Below are 16,497 nucleotides of genomic sequence, written 5' to 3' on the forward strand. Positions count from 1 at the left end.
TTCTAATTATCTTTTTTTCCCCCTCCTCTCTTCTCCCAAAATCGCTCGTTCTTGCCTCTTGGAATATAGAAGAGAATATAGAATAACAGAGTTAGAAGGGACCTTGGAGGTCTTCTAGTCCAGCCCCCTGCTTAGGCAGGAAACCCTACACCACTTCAGACAAATGGTCATCCAATCTCTTCTTAGAAACTTCCAGTGTTGGAGCATTCACAACTTCTTGTGGCAAGTAGTTCCACTGATTAATTTGTTCTAACTCTCAGGAATTTCCTCCTTAGTTCTAAGTTGCTTCTCTCCTTGTTTAGTTTCCACCCATTTATTGCTTCTGCCTTCTCAGGTGCTTTGGAGAATAGCTTGACTCCCTCTCCTTTGGGGCAGCCCCTCAAATATTGGAAGACTACTATCATGTCACCCTTATCATCAAACTAGACATCCCCGATTCCAGCAACTGTTCTTTTTATGTTCTTTATATATTTTAGTCCCCAGTCCCCTAAATCCTCTTTGTTGCTCTATTTGAGATGCTTTAAAAAATTCTCTCTTGCTTTCCTCCTCCTGAACTGACAGGAGCCAGAAGAGCTGAAAGACAGAGACAGCAGGAGGAGGAGGAGGAAGAGGAGGAGGAGGAGGACGGACTAACAGATTTAAACTCTGCCTTAAGATGCGGCGGAAACTTTGGGGAAGGAGCAAATTCTGAACAGCTTCTCCCTGACCAGGAAGGTGCTGTGTCTAAAAGCTGTGTTAGGTTTGGTCTAAAAACCTAACTTTTTCCCTTCCACCTTCACTGCTCCAGCCTGCAGGAACTTCGTGATTTTTCGTGTCTGTTTCTGGACCTTTGAGACAATTTCAAGGTTTTTTTCCTCCTTTTGCTGCATTTTACGCTGACCAGGTTGGTCCCGGAGAGATAAAAATTACTTGCAGTTGACTGAAAGTTTGGATCTCTCTGCAAATCGACACGGAAAGTAAGTTTGCTAATTGTCTCCCTCCTTCCTTTTTGGTTTTTCTTTTATAATCCTGGGATGCTCTCGCAAACATAACTTTTCGGAGATTTTATAAGGCACGGATTTAAACCTGGATTTGGGCTGTCGCTCCAGTGGACTTGGTTGGACAACCCTGTTTTAATCTTTGGCTGCTGCAAGAGGTCTGTGGTTTTTGTTTTTTTTCCACGGGATCGAACTCCTGTTCCAGAGGGTGAGTCGATTTTTAAAAAATCCTTTTCCAAATAACTCCTCCGCTTTCAGGTTTACAAACTGTTCTGCGGGATTTCACTGCCTGAACTCTAACCTAGGACCACACTTCGTGCTAAATTCGACTTATAAAAGGGTATTTGGGGGGGAAATGTCTGTTTTTTTTTCTTTGCTGTTAAACTGAAAGCCTGTTTCTCTTTTTCCCTCTTTCTTCTGAACCTTTAAGTAGAAGATGCCATTGATTTGACCACGGGCTTGTCTACAGTTTGGGGGCTGCAAGTAAATGCTTCAACCTGTTTTGTGGATTCAGCCTCCTGTTTCGTATCATGGCTTACAGGTCCATGAACCCAAGCTCAAATCACACACACGAGCATTTAGCGGTTCTTACAACTCGCTTACGAGCTTCCAAGCTTTAAAAGGAAACAAATGTGGAATTCCACATTGTATGCCCACAGGGAGATGCGGCCGGCCCCTCTCGCCTTTCAAAAAATTCATCACTTACAATTTATGTTTCGGAGGGATTTTTCTACACAATGGAGATCACCATCACTGAAAAAAACGGGTTGGAAGTTTTTCTCCCCACTTTTTCACTTGTAAACATTCGCACACCTTGTTTTCCCCTGGAAGGTGGGTGTGTTTATTTGGGGTGTCAATCACGGGAACAAAGTCATCTTCAGAAATTCACCTAGAAAGGCAGGTAAAGAGCACTTGCAGATGGACACACCTGGGTGGACCGAGAAGCATTCATTCCAAAGAAATAATGTACTTTTTTTCCCTTTCAGCTATAAATGTACCAACAATTCCAAAAGATTGTGTTTTTTTGGAGGGGGGTTTGTCATTAGCAATTTGAAAATTATTTTCCCCTGGCCAGGCAGCCAAAGGTCAAAGATGCTAGTCTACAAGATAATTCTTCTTCACCCCCCTTTTCCGAGGGGTTGTTGTGTGAAAGGAGGGCAAACCTGCATCTTTTTGCCACTCATCAAGTCCAGATATTTTTCAAATGCTCCCCCCCCCCCACACGCTCTCTTTCCTCTTATCCTCCCCTCTGATGGATGGCTTGAAAGAGGAGAAATCTTAGCAAATAAATTAGTTACAGATGAGAAACGTGCTGCTGGGGGGAACCAGTTTTTCAGCCATTAAAATATTTCCATCTGTCTTTCCACGATCCTTTCTCGGCTCAATGACAAAAAAGGAAGGAAAAAAAAAATCAGTGAAAAATCCCAGCCTGGAAATGTTTTCAGGAACATCTTCTAATCTTTTATCTCTTTTCTCTCTTACCGCTGATTCAGAATGGAAAAGAGAGATCTGAAACGCATTAATTTGGGCCTAACTTTGAATACCAGAGGGAAAAACATTATCTTTGAACAAGCTGTCTTCGTACTGTTTAAAAAAAAATGAAGTTAAAACATCGTGTGCATTTAAAGAAACAATTCCGCGGTTACCCAAAGGGATTAAAAAAACAACAACCTATTATTACCTCTGTTAAAAATGACATTTCCTTGGGCTCCCTTAGGGGTAAAAAAACCTCTGTATTGTTTTAAGGTGATTCTAAATAGTTTGACTACCAAATTTGCTTTAGTAGATATTTACACCGTTAAATATGATCTCTCTCTGGAAATGCTGTGCAGCGGCTGTTATTATCCACTTAGCAAAAATCAGATCAAATAATGCTCAGTCACAGGACAGCTTCAACGAGGTGGGGGGTTTTTTTTTCCCTTAAATTTGAGAAAAAGACAAGTTGGACCAACCAAGCGAACGAAGCTACCCGTGAAGTCGCTTAAAAAAAAACAACAGGACGGGAACCACGTTTAAAATCACTCCTTGGTTTGCAACCAACCTGTCATTATCATCCCCTTTTACTTTGCAGCATTGGGTGGTGAATTGTTTACGGGAGGTAAGATTACCCTGGTAGGAAGGTTCTACTTTCTTTTTTGTCCTTCTGTATGTGGGCGATAAAACCCTTCAAATCAAGCCGCTACTTGATTTAAAGTAGACACTCAGAAGAGAACACAAAAATTCTTCAAAGGGACAACAGAAGCTTTTAAGCAGATTCTTAATGCTTTGAGGGGGGGGAAAGGGGCTTCTAAAAAGTATTCCCCCCCAAAAAATAAACCTACGACATCCTCAGTTACAAGAAGCTCTTTCTCTTCCCCTCTGATTTCTTTAATCGCCCCCATTTTTTTTTTCTGGGTGAAAACGAGCTCTGAGACCTTTCGCTTTTCCACTAAAGAGGACAACCCTGGTTTCGCTCTTTACGATTTGGGCTTTTCAATCCGAAAACGTGCCCCGTCTTGCTTCCCTCGAGAAGCCAAACCGGATCAGGCCAAGTTAGGACTTGAGAGAGGAAAGCTGGTGGGAATATTGGATGCTCCATGCTCCGCTCCCAGGATGTGGGATAGGAAAATGGGAGGGGTAAACCTGGTTAGCTTGGTTCCTTCCATGCCCCGAAGGGGGCTTGTGGGATTCCTAACATTCACAGAATAACAGAATTGGGAAGGTTCCCTTTTGAAGCTAACCTTGATTGCCACACCCTTGTGATCCTGGTTTGGGAGAAAACCAGGATCACCATTTTCTCCAGAAGTAGCCATGATTGCAAGGGGGTCATCCGCGCACGATGGAGTTTTGTGAAGGTCTTAAGTTTTTTCCTGGATGTGCAAACCAAGTTAAAAGCAAGCCAAACACCCTTTTCTAAGCTTCCTTCCCGATCCCTCAGCATTGTTGGCCACAGACCAACAGACCTAACATCTAATGTCCCCTGCGTGTCAGCCAGCTAATACATCCTTTCAGGCATGCTCCTGCAGTAAAATCCTGCAATTCCGTGAACAGGTTAAAACTGTTTTTATTCCCATGTGGTTTTGGATTCACCTGGCTAATGGGGCTGCCCCTTTTAGGATGGAAGAAGGATTATCTTTGCTTTTTGGTGGCTTTTTTAAGTACAGTCAGGATTTAACTCTGATTTTTTTTGTCTCGGCGTGATGAGATGTTGCACACCACAGAGAGCCCTTTAAAACAGATCATGCATACTAGAAATAAATAAATACTGAAAATACATAAATGAATGCCCCCTCCTCATCCCCAACCAACGGAGTTAAATATCTTCCCGTCTTTTTACCTTCATCCTGGCTTTTTTTCATGTAATAGTGCAATTGCTAAATTGGGTCCTGCAATATCTTTATTCCTGTGGGAAAAATCACTCATTTGGGGATAAATGGAAATTATGTTTTTGTTGCAAAGACAGAAGATTTGTGTAAAGTTTTGTCAGTTAAGGAGAATTGACCCTGCTTTTAAATTCATAACTCTTTCCAGTTCTTCTTTGAATGCCTCTTTAGCTCGGTTTTCTTGAAGTAAAGGCTGCACCATCCTCTTTCCAGCGGTTTAGCCAGATCCCACCTGCTGTCTTTTGTCTTCTTTTTCTAATAAAAGAGGGGAAAAATTCCTCCTGTTTGGAAACTAGAGTTTCCAACTTTTTTTCTCTGCTGGGCTGTTCACTGCAATGTTTTCTTCTGGGATCGGGGAAAAAACAAGGATTGGGGAAGTGCAAAATATGAAGGTCCATTTTAAGAAAAAAGTCCTGCTTCTTTCTGATGGCATCCAAAACCATCATCCTCTGCCCAGCGCCCAAGCGAGACAATTGCACCTTCCAATATCCAGACGGAAAGCGATTTGAACTCTTGATGCTAACAGCATCTCTGCAAAGATGTGGCTATTTTCCTCAAGAAAGCAAGGAAGGAAGGAAGGAAGGAAGGAAGGAAGGAAGGAAGGAAGGAAGGAAGGAAGGAAGGAAGGAAGGAAGGAAAAAGAAAGAAAGAAAGAAAGAAAGAAAGAAAGAAAGAAAGAGGGAGGAGGAGGAATGAATGAAAGAAAGAAAAAGAAAGAAAGAAAGAGGGAGGAGGAGGAAAGAAAGAAAGAGAGAGAGAGAGAAAGAACAAAAGAAAGACAGAAAGAGAAAGAAAGAAAAAGAATGAGAGACAAAAAGAAAGAAAGAAAGAAAGAAAGAAAGAAAGAAAGAAAGAAAGAAAGAGAAAGAAAGAAAAAGAATGAAAGAGAGACAGAAAGAAAGAAAAAGAAAGAAAGAAAGAAAGAAAGAAAGAAAGAAAGAAAGAAAGAAAGAAAGAAAGAAAGAAAGGGATTGGTTCTTCTCTAGCTTTGTACACTTAAGATTTGTGCAAATAATACAATTGATATGTTGTTGAGCGAATCATTATTAGTTCTCACCGAGTTACAAATTGGTGCGGCTGTACTTCCTCCCCCCACCCGCAAAAAAAAAAAAGCAAAATGCTCCTACAAAAATCTTCCATGCATTCTGGATACAATCTACACTACGAAATGTTCGGTGCTACTTTAACTTCCCTTGTTGGCACCTTTAATCTTTGCCCTCATTTCGTTTCGCTTGGCAGGCTGCCCTCTGTCCCCACCCTCAGGAGGAGAGAGAGAGAGAGAGAGAGAGAGAAAGAGACCTTGCTCAACTCCCAAAGCAGAATTACGTCTTTTCCAAATGTTCGGGGAAGAGGCTAGGAAGGACAGAGCAATAAATTAAAAAGATGTAAATATGCTGAATGGGTTCCCCACGGGGGGACTCCATTTATTCCATCACAATTGCAGCATGCATGCCTTACACAATGTATTAGAGGCGAGTTATTATCCGAAGGAAGACTTTAGAGATACGTGCGCACGAGCCTGTCTGTCTACCTGTTAATCATCTTCTGGTTAAGCCATCTTGTCTGATTTCCTGAAATCACACTGATTCGCCAGCCAGCGTGATCTGTTGAGCGCCTTTGTTTTCCTATGGTTTTCTTTTTAATAACGAGGCAAATTTTCTTTCTCTTTACATAAATTAAATCAGAGCCTCCCTTGAGATAAGCTCAGTTCCTGGTGACTTCACAGAGACATCCCCAAGTTTTTCTTAAAAGCATTTAGAATAGAGTAGAGTAGAGTAGAGTAGAGTAGAATAGAATAGAATAGAATAGAATAGAATAGAATAGACACAGTTGGAAGGGACCTTGGAGGTCTTCTAGTCCGACCCCCTGCCTAGGCAGGAAACCCTACACCACTTCAGACAAAGGGTTATCCAACATCATTTTAAAAACTTCCAATGTTGGAGCATTCACAGCTTCTAGATGCAAGTTGTTCCACTGGTTAATTGTTCTAACTATCAGGAAATTCCTCCTTGGTTCTGAGTTGCTTCTCTCCCTGGTTAGTTTCCATCCATTTATTGCTTCTTGTCCTGCCTTCTCAGGTGCTCTGGAGAATAGCTTGACTCCCTCTTCTTTGGGGCAGCCCCTGAGATGTTGGAAGACTGCTATCCTGTCTGCCCTGGTCCTTCTTTTCATTAATCACTAGACATACCCAACCATTCTTCATATGTTTTAGCCTCCTAATCCTCTTTGTTGCTCTCCTCTGCACTCGTTCTAGAGCCTCAACCTCTTTTTTACATTGTGGCGACCAAAACTGAATTCAGTCTTCCAAGGGCGGCCTTACCTTATAAAGTTATATTATTAGGAACACTTCATGTGATCTTGATTCTATCCCTCTGTTTCTGCAGCCTAGAACCGCGTTGGCTTTTTTGGCAGCTGCTGCACACGGCTGGCTCAGATTTAAGTGGTTGTCCACTAGGACTCCAAGGTCTCTCTCACCGTTACTACTATTGAGCGAGGTACCACCTAGGCTGTACCTGTGGCATTTTGGTTTTCTTGCCTAAATGTAGAATCTTACTTTTTGCACCCTTGAATTTCATTTATTCAATCCTCCTCCAGGGATGCTTCCTGCAAAGCACTATTCTACCCCAAATCTTTGCCCATTTCCTTGTGATCCACCATTCAAACCAGATTTTTTTTCCAGATCAGTCCACTAAGAATCAGCTCAGTTTTAGATCACCACCATCACTCCAGAAGGAGTTTGCTAGAGCATTTCCTTTTATTAAAATGCATCAGTTTTCACAAGCTGCATTATAAATTACCAACTCACCTAGGATATCTACAATAATTCGGAATTCCTTCTCCAGATAAACATCGATTGCTGGATTTAGTCTGGTTCTGGATCTTGCTTGACTTCACATCTGTAAATGGCAGCCATATAGAGGAAAATATGAAAATATTTATAGCATCCAATCAGCAACCCCATTCTGTGGGCAATTGTCCCAGGCAAATAATGACAACTTAAACCGATCTTGCTTAAGGCTTTTTCAAAACTTGTGGGAGTATTGTCATGAACAGAACATTGCTCATCATGGAAATAATGTCAAATAATAGCAGGAGGCGGTGAAAAAGTTTGGAAATATTTAACTCCGCCTAAGGATAAAATGTAGATAACATCTTTGGCTTCGAAGCCCAATTTCTCTCTAATAGGTAGGGCAATCCTGCACCACTTACCAACTTCCCAGACTTTTTGAGATGAAGCATTCAGCGGAAAAATGTTCACAGACCCAGAACAAGTTGCTAAAGGAAAGGGCGTGGCCGAGATTTTCCTTAGACAAGTCACCACCAGGAAATCTGGTAGTTTGGAAAGTCAAATTTCACAGAATAATAACCCAGGGATCCTCAAATTTGGCAGCTTTAATTCTGGGAGTCGAAGAAGTCCACAAGTCTTAAAGTTGCCAAGTTTGGAGACCTCTTGGAATAACCTAACCTACATTTTTGCTGAGAAAACAACATGGATATTTCCAGGAAGACAACACAGAATTTGTAGTTTTTACTTTTGTTTTCTTTATCTTTACTTTTTTAAAAGCAAACTTTGCAAAAAAATAATAATCCATAAAACTAGATTTTATCCATTTGCCTTTCCTTGCAGTGACCCCTGCTGGCCCATATGCTAAATTGCAGTCTTTTTCTCACACTTAGCTATATAAGAATTTTGAATTATAATATAAAATTCTATTTCAGTCACACAACTTACTTCTGCTCGTTTAAACCCATTCCTGGAACGGTTTGTTGTGGCTTCCTTTTAAAATTCTACCTGCCTTCAAGAAAACCTATAGAACACCCTTCCATTTTTTTAAAAAATTAGTCTTATTGCTTTATTTTTTATTTTTTTAAAAATGTCATTTTTTGTGTATTGCATCTATTTTATTTACACTGTTTTAGGAGAGTGCATTTTTACTCCTAGATAAGCTGCTTAGCAGAGTGTTTGATTTATGCAGAATGTCTTCAGATGCAGAAATGCAAACTCATTATGGACTGCAATCTCTCTTTCTCTTTTAAAAACAATTCCAGTTCTCAACAAGAGACTGAAGAATCTCTCTTTAGAAATGTGGAAGGATTTTTTTAAAAAAGAAATAGAATAGTCTTGAGGTTTGGTGGATTTTTTGTATACACATAGCCCTCGATTTACAACAATTCATTCAGTGACTGTTGAAAGTTACAGCAGACCCAAGAAAACGGACTTATGACCGTTTTTCACACTAATGACCATTGCAGCATTCTCAAAGGTCACGTGGTCAAAATTTGGATGCTCGGGCAACTGATTCGTATTTATGACGGTCGCAGCATTCCCCGGGGGTCACGTGATCTCCTTTGGGGACCTTCTGGCAGGCAGAAGTCAATGGGGAAGTCAGATTCCTTTAACAACCTGATTACAGATTTTAACAGAGTTGGAAGGGGGTCTTGGAGGTCATCTAGTCCAACCCCCCCACCCCACCCCACCCAAGCAGGAGAGACCCTACACCCTTCCTGTCAGGTGGCAGTCCAATCTCTTCTTGAATCTGATTACTAGCTTAACAAATGCGGTGATTCGCTTAACAACGGTGGCACAGAAGGTCTTAAAACGGGGCACACAACTCACGTAGCCACCGTCTCGCTCAGCAACGGAAATGTTGGGCTGACTGGTGGCCGTTAAGTCCTACGCAGAGTCAGAAATGTATAGCCTGGGAACTTTGAGAGAGGAACAGAGGGGAGGGGGGAAAATGTTCTTTTCCGACCATTTAAAAAAGCTTCTTTTGAACCCACTTCCAGGCAAGCCAGGATGCTGAGGCTTCTGCTGAGCGCGTTCCTCCCCTGCCTGAGTTTATCTGCCCCGTCTCACATTAACAAACTCGCCCTGTTTCCGGACAAGAACGCCTGGTGCGAGGCCAAGAACATCACCCAGATTATCGGACACACCGGATGCAATTCTAAATCCATCCAGAACAGGTATGGCCCCTCCACTCTCAGCCTCCTGATTCCACCGTCTTTTCTCTTTTGAAGTCAAGTTTTTTTTTAATTATTTATATATCAATAAATACTTTGAAAGCAGCGTATTGTGAAGGCACTTCCATTTACAAAGGAAGAAAACAACAGGTGGACTGATAGTGATAATAATGCATGTAATAATTATAACAGTATTTGTAATTATATTAGCTTATTTAGGATCGTATTAATTGTACTAGCATACTTATAATTGTAAACATGTTATAGGGCAGTGGTGGCTAACTTTTGGGGGCTCCTGTGCCAAAAATTGTGTGCTTGCATGCTTGCGCACCAGCACTCAGAACAGCACAGCCGTCCCACGCCCCCTGCACATGCATGCCTGATCCCCCCACCGCCCCATTATCTGCACTGCACCTCCCAGCTGATTTTGGGTCCATTTGAGGCCTTTTTCGGCCTCTCAGAGGCTTGAAGGAAACCTCTGCAGCCTCTGCAGGACGAAAAATGGGCGTGTTTCACAGGAAGGCCGAAAAGGCCTGAAAATCAGCTGCCCACACAAATAGATCTGCATGCCACCTGTGGCATGCGTGCCATAAGTTCACCATCAGAGGTGTACGGTCTCCTGCTTGGGCAGGGGGGTTGGACTAGATGACCTACAAGGTCCCTTCCAACTCTGTTATTCTATGCAAATTTGGACAGCAATTCCTGTTGCTGTTGGCTTTCCTTGGGAAGGATGCCCACATTAGCCCACCCGTGCTGGGGGTCTGGTGGTGCCGGGAATCTTTTAAAAAGCCGAAGAGTTGGAGCTCTTCCTTCTGTGCCAAACTTTCCCCTCCAAATGGGGCCCCCTGTGGGCATCAGGCAGACCCAGGACACCGAGTTCCACCAAAACATAACCCTAACGCAGCAATGGCAGCATGTTTGAAACGTAGAGCAAAGCCAGAGGTCGGTAGTTTTTGCTGCAAAGAATCACAACAGCTTCTGGGCTGGGCACAAGAAGGGACACACATATCAATGCAATTCAGCAACATAAAATAAAGAAATACAAATAAAACAAATCAACAAGAATCGGCAAAGCATCTCTGATTAGATTCTATTCACTACTGGACTCTAATCAGAGATGCTTTGCCGTTTCTAGTGCAATGACCTGCTCCAGCAGGATTTGAAGGGTGTGTGTGTGTGTGTGTGTGTGTGCGCGTGGCTGTCAAAACTCCAAAAACAGGTCAAGTAGCTCTGGGGAGGCCAGTCATAAATTAGAACACTTGCTAAACAACTGGCCATTAAGTGAGGACCACTTGTATTTGGTTGGCCAGTTACCTGGCCACGCCCACCCAGTCACATGACTACCAAATCACACCTACCCGGTCATGTGACCAGCAAGCCACGCCCCTCAAGCCACGCCTACCAAGTCACATGACCAGCAAGCCATGCCCACCAAGTCACGTGACCAGCAAGCCACGCCCCCGAATTAGGCCACGCCCACAGAAATTTGAATCTTGCCCCTGGGTGGGCGGCACCGAGGAATGAGTTTGTAGCTCCAAGGGGGCGGTGGACTGAAAAAATTTGGGAACCGCTGCCCTAATTCCTTCTTCCTCCTCTCCCAGAGCCTGCATGGGCCAGTGCTTCAGCTACAGCGTCCCCAACACTTTGCCGCGGTCGACGGAGTCCCTGGTGCATTGCGACTCCTGCATGCCCTCAAACATCCAGTGGGATATCGTGAGTCTCTGCGCTTTGCCCTGGGATAAGGGTGTGGATTGCACGCGGGGTGCCCATTTGCAGCAACACAGTCCTTCCCTTTATGGATCAGAGGTGGATATTCAGCCGGTTCTGACCGGTTCTCCAGAACCGGTAGCGGAAATTTTGAGTAGCCCAGAGAACCGGCAAAAGAACCACCTCCGACTGGCCCCGCCGACCCCCTCTATTCTCCGCCTCCCATTGAGTCCCAGCTGAACGGCTGGGTCTCCTTGGGTTGCCCTGCCCAGGAGAACGGAGCTGGAAAGCAGGTTAGTGGGGTGGGGAGGGAAATGGGAGATTTTGCAGTATCCTTCCCCTGCCACGCCCACCAAGCCACGCCCACTGAATTGGCAATAAAAAAATTTGAATCCCACCACTGATAGGGACGCGGAGAGAGAGGGTGGTCAGGCGCGCTAAGGGGCGTAGGAAAATCCCAGCTAGAGTAGACTAAGCAGAAGCAAACAAAACAACCCACATTTTGTAGAGAATTGGGTGATTTTAAAGTCAGGTTTGGGGCACCTCCTAGGAGAGGAAGGGGGCTTCTTCCTTCCGAGCCCATTCCTAAGAATTTGGGGGCCTGCTACACACCTCCTCATCCTGCCTCCTCTTTTTTTCCAGGTCTCGCTGGACTGTCCCCACAACGAATACAGCTCCCGTGTGGACAAACTGGTGGAAAAAATCTTGCACTGCAGCTGCCAAGCGTGCGAGTTAGGCCAGCCGGAGTACCTGAACCTCGAAGAACGCCCCCATCCCGACGGCCCCTTCATCCACCTCCCTGCAGGCGAGGCTGCCAAGCTCCACGCCCGCCCGGAGTATGACTGAACTCCCGCCCGAAGCCCCCCCAAACTCCTCCGTTGCTCTCCCCGCTTCTCTCTTCTCTTTCTCTTTCCTCTCCCTCCCTGTTCCGGTGGGCGAAAGTGGGGAAACTGAGGCACAGAATCCAGGGGGTGGGGGCTTGCTGTGGGTGGGGACGCCTGTCTGGATTTGGGAATCGGAAGGACGAAGAAGAAAAGAGAGCCCAAAGCCCCTTTTCCTGCCAAGATGGCGTCACCATCGCCAGCTGGTGAAGGGAACCGTTTTTGTAATTCCCCGGTGGAAGATTCTGCCAGTTTCAGATTTGGGGGTGGTGAAGTGGAAGGTGGCCAACAGGAAGGGAAGGCATCTCCCCGGCCCTTGGCTTTTGAGATCATTGCCCACAACTGGGCAGGAGGCGGGCTTTCTTGCCATGTCCCTCGGCGTGCCACTTAGGAACATGGGAAGGGACTGTGTGTGTGTAAATATACATATATATATGTGTGTGTGCCAGACTGAGGAGAAACCTTGTTCAGCAGTATTATGAACTTTGACCAGAACAGAGTTTAAACTTTCTTCTCTGTGGACTCTGTGGGCAAAGAGGGTGAAGAGAAACTGCCGTAACCCCTGTTGAAATCCTACCTGAACAATCTTGGCTCTGAAGCTTCCTTCATGGCTTCCGGTAACATGGAAGATCTTGAATGTATTTTGGAAAGGCAACCTCCAAACCAGATTTGTGGTCCTCGGGGGTACCGGACCTCGGTTTCCATCACAGCATCCAGGAAGGGCTGTTGGCCAGAGGCTCTGGGATGGGAGTTGTAGTCCGGAGCTTCTGGAGGATGCTATCCAACTCGATTGACTTGCGCTTTTGGCCCCGAGCTCGTGGCGCCCAAATAATTTCTCCCCTTTTTTCCTCAATCAAGAGGAGGTTGAATGCCAACTCCCGTCGCCGGGACACGATCCGTACAACGCACACAGAAGCTGCTCGAGAAAGAGTTTGTTCAGATGGCTCTCTTCTCTCTCTGGAGAGCGGTCTCTTGAGAATGGCCCCCTCTCTGCCATAAATCTAGTCATGTTTGTGGGAAAGAGGCGGAGAAAAACGGGGATTTATTTCCTCTGCAGCTGGGCCTTTGGTCTTCCTTGCTCGGACGCCATTTGGAGACAGACTCTCCACATTCTCACACCTTATCACAAGTTTTAGGGGGACGGGGCTGTGGGGTACGGGGGTTTCTTTGGAGGAACTGTTGGGGTTGGTCGTTGCTTGCATCCGCTAAAGCCCAGCCATGTTTTAGAAGCCAACAGTCCCTGTGGTTTCCTTCCATCTCTTGTGTTCCAGATCAGTCTTTCCTTCCAAGTAGCACTTTAGCAAGACAACAAAGGCATGGGGAACATCTGTGACTTTTGGAAAACAAGGGGGAAGGAAGGGAGGAAGGAAGGAAGGAAGGAAGGGAGGGAGGGAGGGAGGGAGGGATGGGGATTTCAAATTTGGGCCATTTTGAACCAAACGAGCCAAAGCAAGACTGAAGAATTAAATCCTTCTGCAGCAGCCCGTTGGCATTGCTTCCGAACAAATCTGGGACTCTGTGTGGTGTCCGAAAAGGTTGTCGTTTCTCTCTCGACGTTTTTGTCTTCAAACTTGACCACGGAGCTCACACGGGGCCATCCACAAACAGCCCCCACCCCCCTTCTCGCTCGTGAACCAAGAAAGCCAGAAAGAACTCCCACCTAAACACCGAGGTTTCCAATTTCCCAAATTTGCTACATTTCACACTAACTGAAAATGGCCAGTGCCAGGACACCGTTCGCAAAGGCCCACATGGATTAAAATCGGTTGAATGCACTTTAAAGTCAAAAACCATAGTTTAAAAAAAAATAAATCTCCAACTCTCCCAGAATATGGAAAAGAGGGAAATTGCAGTGTGCGACATGCATTTCTCCCTCTTTCTCTTAAGTTAAAAGGTTCCCCTCGCACATCCGTGCTAGACATTTCCGGCTCTGCGGGATGGTGCTCCTCTCTGTCACAAAGCCCAAGAAGAGCCAGCGCTGTCCGAAGATGTCTCCGTGGTCATGTGGCCGGAAGGACTAAATGCTGAAGATGCACCGAACATTGTTCCCTTCCCACCAAAGGGGTCCCTATTTTCCTGCTTGCATTTTTTACGTGTTTTCGAACTGCTAGATTGGCAGAAGCTGGGATAAGTAATGGGAGCTCACTCCGTTATGTGGCGCTGGGGATTCGAACTGCAGAACCCTTTCTGATTGACAAGCTCAGCGTCTTAGCCACTGTGCACCCCTTTGTCTCTTAGTAGGTACCAAAATGCTACACGTGTCTAAGGACCCGCCTGCTCTTTGTCCAGCCGTCTGCAGAGGTGCAGAAATCCATCCAAAACTGCTGAGATAATTGGGTCCTGGGGGAAAAAAGGACTATTTTTGAGACATTTGTGTGGGTGGGGGAAAAAAACATCTCTGTAGGTTACACCCTGCTGGTTAAACACCTTGTTAAATAAGCAATGCTTGCCTGTGAATTGTCTCCAAATCAGCCATCGGTTGGCTTGCTAGCTGTCCATCCAGGGTCTCGCCAGCTGATGCAAAGCCGCTGATGGAAGAGCTTGGGTTCCAGTCTGTACAGGCCACCCCCGACTTACGACCACCACTGCAGCGGTGGTCTTCAGCTGGTTCCGACCAATTCTGGAGAATCAATAGTAGAAAGTTTGAGTCGTTGGGAGAACCGTCCCAATACCGCCTCTGACTGGCCCCGCCAACCCCATCTATTCTCTGCCTCCCCCTGAGTCCCAGCTGATCCTGCCCAGGAGAACAGAGCTGGAAAGCAGGTTAGTGGGGAGGGGAGGGAAGGGGGATGTTGCAGTAACCTTCCCCTGCCACGCCCACCAAGCCCCGCCCACCAAGCCCCGCCCACTGAACCGGTAGTAAAAAAAAATTGGAATCCCACCCCTGCACCACTGAGCCCAACCTTTGGTGCTGCGAAGCGAGAGAATTGTCAAGAAGCGAATTTTGCCCCATTTCACAAACTTTCTACCGCCCCGTTGTTAAGTGAACCACTGCCATTGTTAAGTCGCACGGTGATGAGCTGAATCTGGCTCTCCCCCTCCCCCCCCGGTGGATTTTGCCTGTCACAAGGTCGCAAAACGGGACTGCATGACCGCCGCGAACGCTTAAGACCGTCATAACTATGAGATGGTTGCCAAGCGCCTGAATTTTGATCAGGTGACCATGGGGAACACTGCGAGGGTCGTAAGTGTGAAAACGGCCACAAGTCACTAGATGAGCCGTTGTAATTAGAGGACTACCTGTACTTGGAAAGAAAGCGCAGGGGGCTGGTGAGGAGGAGGAATCCCAGGCAAAGTGCCAAATGGGGAGCGAGGGGCTGGATGGATCCCAGGCTGTGGCTAGTGCAATGCGCCCAGGCAGCCCGTAATTACTCACAGGTAAACGATCATCGGATGAAGCATCTCGACTTCAGCACATCTCATGCCCACACGTTCAACAGCAGGAAGGGAAATATGGTTTTCGTTCTCTTTGACGTGGTAGCTCTCAAAAATACACAATTTCGTTGTCTTGAATTTAGGGGATTGAAGAGAATATAGAGTAGAGTAGAGTAGAGTAGAGTAGAGTAGAATAGAATAGAATAGAATAGAATAGAATAGAATAGAATAGAATAGAATAGAATAGAATAGAAGAAAGATAATAGAATAGGTATAAACAATAGAATAGAATAGAAAATAGGAATGGAATGGAATAACAAATAGAAAATAGAATAGAATACAGTATGGAATGGAATAGAGTAATGAAAGAATAGGAATAGAATAGAATATAAATAATAGAATAGAATAGAATAGAATTAGAATGTAGAATAGAATAGAGAATAGAATAGAATAGAATAGAATTAGAATGCAGATATAGAATAGGTAAAACAGAAGAATTAGAGTAGAATAGAATGGAATAGAATAGAGATAATGAGAATGGAATAACAAATAGAAAATTAGAATAGAATACAGTATGGAATAGAATAGAGTAATGAAAGAATGCAATAGAATAGAGTAGAAATAATAGAATAGAGTAGAGTAGAATAGAGTAGAATAGAATAGAATAGAATAGAATAGAATAGAAACTGGAAGGAACCTTGGAGGTCTTCTAGTCCAGCCCCCTGCTGAAGCTGGAGACTACCATTTCAGACAAGTGGCTGTCCAGTCTCTTCTTAAAGACCTCCAGTGATGGAGAACCCATGAATTCTGGTGGGAAGCCGTTCCACTGGTGAATTGTCCTCCCTCTTAGGAAGTTTCTCCTAAATTCCAGGTTGCATTCTCTCCTAGATTAGTTTCCATCCATCGTTTCTTGTCCGGCCTTCGGGGGTTTAGGAGAATAAGTTGACCCTCCTCTTCTTTGGGGCAGCCCCCGAGATATCGGAAGACTGTGATCATGTCACCCCTGAATTCTTCCATCCTTTAGAAAACCTACAACCGTCCACTTGAGGTGGCCTGGGAGATGTTGGCACCCCAAGGATCTAATAAAAAGCCTGACCTAGCCCCCGCTATTTCTTACTTTTTAATTTTTGTTCCCGTGATTTGCCTGGCGCGCTCCCTGCTCTCCAGATCCCTTTGCCCCCACTCCCCAGCTGGCCTTCCTGAACGACCCCAATTTGACTCCTCCAGAGCATT

At 45.0% G+C, this 16,497-nt stretch overlaps 1 protein-coding gene and 1 long non-coding RNA gene across 6 annotated transcripts in view; one reads left to right on the forward strand and one right to left on the reverse strand.

The window, feature by feature from the left end:
• The window catches only part of LOC148124491 (uncharacterized), a 45,234-nt gene that overhangs the window by 4,138 nt on the left and 24,599 nt on the right, over window positions 1–16,497 (reverse strand). Inside the window, exons 3-4 of one of the 4 annotated variants that reach the window (XR_015739815.1) lie at window positions 7,146–7,236; window positions 1,461–1,866 (exon numbers count right to left, since the gene is read on the reverse strand). This is a non-coding gene — a long non-coding RNA (uncharacterized LOC148124491). Of the gene's footprint in view, window positions 1–1,460; window positions 1,867–3,897; window positions 4,685–7,075; window positions 7,237–16,497 lie in introns of those variants that run through there. The other 3 variants (XR_015739814.1, XR_015739813.1, XR_015739816.1) reach the window with 3 other exon arrangements.
• Window positions 552–14,332, forward strand: NBL1 (NBL1, DAN family BMP antagonist). Of its 2 annotated transcripts, none has more exons than XM_026721205.2 (4): window positions 552–1,185; window positions 9,128–9,304; window positions 10,903–11,014; window positions 11,651–14,332. In XM_026721205.2, the coding sequence occupies exons 2-4, from the start codon at window positions 9,138–9,140 to the stop codon at window positions 11,852–11,854; spliced, it is 483 nt and encodes a 160-aa protein (XP_026576990.1). In that variant the 5' UTR covers window positions 552–1,185; window positions 9,128–9,137; the 3' UTR covers window positions 11,855–14,332. The 2 variants fall into 2 exon arrangements, with proteins under 2 accessions (XP_026576990.1, XP_087770960.1); XM_087914834.1 differs by having other exon boundaries at window positions 666–956.

Source organism: Pseudonaja textilis, chromosome 18 (genome assembly GCF_049901715.1).
Source record: "Pseudonaja textilis isolate UNSWEBS1 chromosome 18, rPseTex1.2, whole genome shotgun sequence".
Lineage (NCBI taxonomy): Eukaryota > Metazoa > Chordata > Lepidosauria > Squamata > Elapidae > Pseudonaja > Pseudonaja textilis.